The sequence below is a fragment of the Penaeus monodon genome, chromosome 39 (assembly GCF_015228065.2).
Source record: "Penaeus monodon isolate SGIC_2016 chromosome 39, NSTDA_Pmon_1, whole genome shotgun sequence".
NCBI lineage: Eukaryota > Metazoa > Arthropoda > Malacostraca > Decapoda > Penaeidae > Penaeus > Penaeus monodon.
Window position 1 is genome coordinate 20,880,670 of NC_051424.1, and position 7,500 is coordinate 20,888,169.

Here is a 7,500-nt window from a genome sequence, read left to right on the forward strand (position 1 = left end):
GATGGGGAAAACAAGAAAATGATAAGCGAAAGAAAGAGAGAGAGAGAGAGAGAGAGAGAGAGAGAGAGAGAGAGAGAGAGAGAGAGAGAGAGAGAGAGAGAGAGAGAGAGAGAGAGAGAGAGAGAGAGAGCCAGAGAGGGAGCGAGAGTGAGAGACATTAATGACATGGCGGCCGGACCCATTTTCTGCTTGGTTGGCTGGGTTTAAGGTGCCGCACCTCACTTTCTATTGCATTTTCTCTATCTATTTTCCCCCCTCTCCAATTCCGTCTATCTAATTATCTATCAGCCTATATTTTTCCTTCTCTGGTTATCTCAGGTATTGTTTATCTGTCTCTACAGCTGCACATTATCTTTCCTTCCGTCCCTCTCTTCTTTATTATAATATTGATACTAATGATAATGATGACGTTGATGATAATGAAGATAATAATGTTAATGATGATGATAATGAAGACAATAATGTTAATGATGGTGATGGAAATAAGGATACGGATAACAAAATATATGATAATAATAATGATACTGACAACAGTAATGATTATAATAATAATAATGATTGATGATGATAATGATAAGAAGAGGAGGAAGAAAATGACAATGCCAATAGGTATGACAGAGAAAATGATAATGATAGCAATAATAATAATAATAATAACAATAATAATAATAATAATAATAATAATAATAATAATAATAATAGTGACAGTGGTAATAATAATAATAGTAGTAGTAGTGGTAATAATAATAATAATGATAATAATAATAATAATAACAAGAAGAAGAAGAAGAAGAAGAAGAAGAAGAAAAAAGGAATTTCAACAATAACAAAAAATATTAATTGTAATGATAATGATAATAACAATAATGGTAATAATAAATTTAGCTTATAATTATTATTTCTTCTTATTATAATTATGATAATAATGATAACGATAACAATTACAACAACAACAACAATAACCACAAGAACAATAACAACAACAACAATAATAATAATAATAATAACAATAATGATAATAATGAGGATAATAGTATTAATGATAATAAAATAATGATGGTAATGATAATAATAATAATAATAATAATAATAATAATAATAATAATAATGATAATAATAATAATAATAGAAATGATATGAATATAATATCTATCATTATTATTATTATCATTATTATTATTAGTAGAAGTAGTACTAGTAGTAGTAGTATTATCATTAATTTCATTTACATTATTATTATTTCTATTAACATTATCATTATTATCATTATCACTGTTCTTTGTATTATCATTATTGTTGTTATTATTATTATCATTACTATCGTCATTGCTATCATTATCATTTTATTATCATTATTGTTATTGTCATTACTAGTTTTATCATTATTATTATTATTATTATTATTATTATTATTATTATTATTATTATTATTATTACCATTATCATTATCATTATCATTATTTCGTTACCAACAATGATGCTATTGTCATTACCATTTCTTTTATCGTTTTTGTTATGATTATAATGATGATGATGATGATGATGATGATGATGATGATGATGATGATGATGATGATGATGATGATGATGATGATGATGATGATGATGATGATGATGTTGATGTTATTGTTGATGTTGATGTTGATGTTGATGAATGATGAATGATTAATGATTAAACGTTAATGTTGATGTTGATGTTACACTGATAATATTTGATATGAGGGCGTCATACACGATGATAACAACAAAAAATATCATAAACATACAAATAATAATAATAATAAATAAATAAAATAAATAAATAAATAAATAAACAGAGAAAAAAAAATACTGAAAGAATGGTTTCCCCGAACACAAGCAGCCGAGTGTGAAGACCCCAATCTCTGCTGGAGTCATCGGTTCGACCTGTGAGATGCGAAACCTTTCTCGATTCGGCTCTCTTTCTCTCTTTCTCTCTCTCTCTTCTCTCTCCTCTCTCTCTCTGTTTTATCTTCTCCTTCCTCCTCTTTCTCCTCTTCCTTCCTCCTGTCTCTCTTCTTGACTCTCTCTCTCTTCCCTCCCCCCTCTCTGTTCCCCTCCCATTCTTCTTTCTCCCTTTCCTTTGCTCTTTCTTTCTTTTCCTTCCTTCTTCTTTCTCCCCTTCCCTCCTCCTCTTTCTCTCCTCTTCCCTCCCTCTCTCTTCAACTCCTCTCTCTCTCTCTCTCTCTCTCTCTCTCTCCTCTCTCTCTCTCTCTCTCTCTCTCTCTCTCTCTCTCTCTCTCTCTGTCTGTCTCTCCCTCTCCCTCCAACTTTCTTTATTTTACTTCCTCCTTCCCTCTCCCCTTCCCTCTCTCTTTCCCCTTCTTCTCTCCCCTTTCCTTCTCCCTCCCTCTCCCTTCCCACTTACTTTCTTTTCCTTCCTCCTTCCCTCTCCTCTTCCCTCTCTCTTTCCCCTCCTTCGCTCCCCTTCCCTCTCTCTTTCCCCTCCTTCTCTCCCCTTTCCCTCTCCCTTCCCACTTACTTTCTTTTCCTTCCTCCTTCCCTCTCCCCTTCCCTCTCTCTTTCCCCTCCTTCCCTCCCCCTCGCCCCCGCTCTCTGGAGATTGATGCAGAGAGCACGGTTTCCAAAAAACGATGAATTGCCGTTTTATTCACAATCAGGCCGCAATTAGATCAAATTTTTGTTCACTTTGCGACTAAACAGGTTAGTCCCTCGGGAAATGGACTGAGTAAAAGGAAGACGGTGGAAGATCATTTTCCTCTCATTATCGAGTTTAATTTCATTTTATTTTTCCTTTTTTTCCGTCCTGCGTCGTCTGGTTGGATATTACTTTCGCGTGTGTTTTGTTTCGTTGTTGCTTTCGTTATGGTGCTCGGCTGTTTCTTTTCTGATTTTTTTATTCGTTTATTTATTTTTGCTGTAATGCTAGTAGTATCAGAAACATTGCCACCATCTTTATTATTAGCATTATTACTGCTATTACTATCCTCTCTTCATCTTCCTACTCTTCCACCTCCCTCCAATCCTCTTCCACTTTCTCCTTCTATCCCATCCCCTCTTGTTCCCCTTTCTCTTTCTTAATCAACACTCTTAATCCATCTCTTCATCCTCTTCCTTTTTCTCCTCCTCCTTCTCTTTTCTTCTATCCCGTTCTCCTTTTTCCACCTCCCCCTCTCCTTTCACCTCTCCTACTCCTCTTCCTCCTTTATCTTCCATCTCATCCTCTTCCACCACCTCCTCCTTCTCTTTAGTCTTATTAATGGTAGTAATAGGAGTAATAGTAGCAGTAGTAGTAATAGTTGTAGTAACAGTAATGTCATTATCATTATTATCGTTATTATTATTGTTGTCATTATTATTACTGCTATTATTTCTTTATCATTATCATAATCATTATTGTTATTATCATCATTATTATTATTGCTACTATTACTACTACTACTACTACTATCATTATTACAATCTTTATTTTGATTGTCATTATTATTATTATTATCACTATTACCTTTCTGTTATCATTATTATTGATATTTTTATCATTATAATTATTAGCATTACCATTACCATTAATACTAATATTATTATTATCATTATTAGTGGTAGTGTAGTAGTAGCTGTTGTTGTAGTAATATTATTATTATTATCAATATTATCATTAGTGTTATCCTTATAATAATTACTATCATCCTTATAATGATTTTTTTTATTATTTTTATTATCATTATTATTTTCATATCCTTATTATTGCTATTATTTTTGCTGTTATTATTATTTTTTATTACTATTATCATTATTATCATTATTATTATTATTATTATTATTATTATTATTATTATTATTATTATTATTATTATTATTATTGTTGTTGTTGTTACAACATTACTATTATCACTATCAATAATCACTAACATTATCATCATCATATCATTATCATTGATCACTAATATTATCATCATAACATTATCATCTATACCATTATTATTATTACCACCACCATTATGTGTGTGTGTGTGTGTGTGTGTGTGTGTGTGTGTGTGTGTGTGTGTGTGTGTGTGTGTGTGTGTGTGTATGTATATGTGTATATATATATATATATATATATATATATATATATATATATATATATATATATATATATATATACATGTACATATATATACATATACATATATATATAATATATATATATATATATATATATATATATATATATATATATATACACACACACACACAGAAATACACGCACACAAATATATATGGATATAAACAGAGGTCTTTTGCTCCCTCGCTCTCAATCTGTCTGGGATATATCTTTAATAACTTTCCTTCGTCGAGAAAATGAAAAACAAAAGCAACTTCTGGAACAGACGGTTTGTGTCTGCCTGAAAACAAGAAACACGTCTGCTTCTAGTGAGAGCAAGTATTTTGGTAATATTTTCATGGTGATTTCAAATATATAATGTTTGTCAATCTTATTATGAAAGTCGTCTATTTCTACTTTATTTTCCTTCGTCCTCTCTCTTACCTTCCCCCCCCCCTCTCTCTCTCCTTCCCTCCCTCTCTCTTCAATTTCAACTCTCCCTCTCTCCTTCACTCTCTTTCCCTCTCCCTCCCAGTTTCTTTCTTTTCCTTCCTTCCTTCTCTCTCCTCTTCCCTTCTATCTCTCTCTCTTCCCCTTCCCTCCCTCTCTCTCTCTCTGTCTCTCTCCTTCCCTCCCTCTCTCTTCAGCTTCAACTCTCCCTGTCTACCTCACTCTCTTTCTCTCTCCCTCCCACATTCTTTCTTTTCCTTCCTCCTTCTCTTTCCTCTTCCCTCCCTCTCTCTCTCTTCCGCTTCCTTCTCTTTCTCTCTCTTCCCCTTCCCTCCCTCTCTCATTATTGTGATTTTCCACAACCTCGCATAACAGAATATGTCGCCAACAAAACTGAACAAAAGCTCTCGTATCTCCATATAACCATAATAAGAGCAGTGGTTTATAACCCCTTCCCCTTTTCTCCTCCTGTTTGAACCTCTGAAGCCCGGTAATCGTACAGAACCTCATACAAAAGCATCATAAGAAACACATACACATTATACCCACATACCCTATCTCACCTTCCTCATACCAAGCCGGTACGTTGAATTTGAATTTTGTCAACGTTATAGTGTGATCCCTCCCCCTCCCTTCTCTCCCTCCCCAACATATGCACAATAAAACAAACAAAAACAATATGGAAGTCAACCACATATTCTCTTTCTCTCTCTCTCTCTTTTCCGTTTCTTCATCCATCTCTTATTCCCCCGCCTCCCTTGTTCCCTCTTCTCTTACCTTTTCTCCTTGTCCTTCACCCTTCCTCGCTATGCAACCCTACCCCATTCTCTTCCCTATCACTGACCTCTCATTCACCCCCCCCCCTTTCCCCTTCCAACCCTCGTCCTCCTTTCCCTGCCATTTTACCCACCACCCTTCCCCAACCCTCATTCTCCCTTTCGTCCCCATGATTCTTTCTCACTCTTCTCCCTCACACTAACTTGCCTCCCTCAACCTCAATCCGCAACAACAGCCCTTCACGCCTCCATATACCTCCCCCTCCCCATTCCTCCCCAAACTCTCCAGTCCTTCCTCCTAATTACTTCCCTACCCCTCCTCCCTCCCCATCCCATCCCCGAACTCTCCAATACCTTCTCCTCGTCACTTCCCTACCCATCCCATCCCCCCCCCCGATTCCCTCCCCAAATTCTCCAGTCCCTCCTCCCCATCCGTTCCCTACCCATTCTCCCCTTCCCCCATCACTTCCCTCCCCATTCTCCCCCTCCCCCATCCATTCCCTCCCCATTCTCCCCCTCCCCCATCATTTCCCTCCCCATTCTCCCCCTCCCCCATCACTTCCCTCCCCATTCTCCCCCTCCCCCATCATTTCCCTCCCCATTCTCCCCCTCCCCATTCTCCCCCCTCCCCCATCATTTCCCTCCCCATTCTCCCACTCCCCCATCATTTCCCTCCCCATTCTCTCTCCTATCCGTTCCCCTCAGCCCTCCTTACCTTAATGATAGTTGCCGTATCATCCCTTAGTTTGAGTAGCTCGGTGAAGTCGAAGTGTCCATTACACTCGAAGTTCTGCGAGGTGCTACTCAACATGGACTTGAGGCCGTCCTTGTGGTTCACCATCTCGAGGACGAACTGGTCGCGTACCACCTGCGAGTGAAAGAAAAGGAGGCGATGATGAAGTTGTAATAAGATATATAATATATATATATATATATAATATATATATATATATATATATAATATATAATATATATATATAATATATATATATATATATATTATAATAATATATAATATAGAGAGAGAGAGAGAGAGAGAGAGAGAGAGAGAGAGAGAGAGAGAGAGAGAGAGAGAGAGAGAGAGAGAGAGAGAGAGAGAGAGAGAGAGAGAGAGAGAGAGAGAGAGAGAGAGGGGAATGAAACAGTGAGAAAAAAAAAAACAATTATCTTTCCAACTCCGGGAAGAGATTTCCGAACCTGAGAAGCAAATATAAATCGGAAACTGCAAGCGCCATCTTTGTGTGCAGTCTAAAAACTCTTTGTTGTTTACGTCGGTTACAGTCCTAACACAAGAATAACGATAACAATAAGTAAATAAATGGATACACTTTAGCATACGAGCAAACTGTTCTCTGTTGCTGTGTCCTTTTACAAACGAGAAATTCGCTTTTAACTTTGCTTTGCATTGAAAAATACGAGTGTTTTTAAAAGTTTTCAAATTCCAAGCTCGAGTAATGACCAATAAATAACATTATGCAAAGAAATTCCTAAGTCTTAAAGTAGGCGCACGGGAAAAAAGACAGGCTCGTCCCGTTCCCTCGTAAAATGGTTTTGTTACAATGATATAAAATCTCTGAATACTCCTAACAAGGATATAGAAGGCGTGAATAATGACACTCCACGATGTAACAAACTACCTATTAGCTTTCGTCATGCACTTTAACTATTATCACCAATACATACGATCAAACACACGAACCTTATCGGACAGCGTGAACTCGAAGCCAAGGTCAGCGATGTTGTGTTCGGACATGTCGTAGCCATGTGCCTTGAATATGGTGATCTTCCCGAGTCTCTGCTTCTCCAAGTTCCGGAACTGCAAGGGAAGATGTTGGACTTGAAGACAGCATGATGAAATTGCAGTCTTGTATTAACTTTCTAACTTTCCCTTTGTCTCTATCTCTTGTTTCTGCTTGGCTGATTGCCTGCTGATGTCGCTGTCTGCTGTTTGTCTCTGCCTGTCTGTTTTTCTTTCTCTCTCTTTATCTCTCCCTGTCTCTCTCTCTCTCTGTCTCTCTCTCTCTCTTTCTCTCTCTCTCTCTCTCTCTCTCTCTCTCTCTCTCTCTCTCTCTCTCTCTCTCTCTCTCTCTCTCTCTCTTTCCCTCTATCTATCTTATCTATCTATCTATCTATCTTTATATCTCCCTGTCGTTCTGTCTCTCGTTTAGTTTGTCTGTCACTCTCACTCTGTGTACGTCTGTCTACACTCTC

The 7,500-nt window shown here is 36.8% G+C and overlaps 1 protein-coding gene across 1 annotated transcript in view; it reads right to left on the reverse strand.

The window, feature by feature from the left end:
• The window catches only part of LOC119597500, an 87,208-nt gene that overhangs the window by 4,175 nt on the left and 75,533 nt on the right, over positions 1-7,500 (reverse strand). The window contains exons 8-9 of the mRNA XM_037947077.1: positions 6,989-7,105; positions 6,005-6,157 (exon numbers count right to left, since the gene is read on the reverse strand). Coding sequence (XP_037803005.1) covers positions 6,005-6,157; positions 6,989-7,105 — 270 coding nt within the window. The remainder of the gene's footprint in view (positions 1-6,004; positions 6,158-6,988; positions 7,106-7,500) is intronic.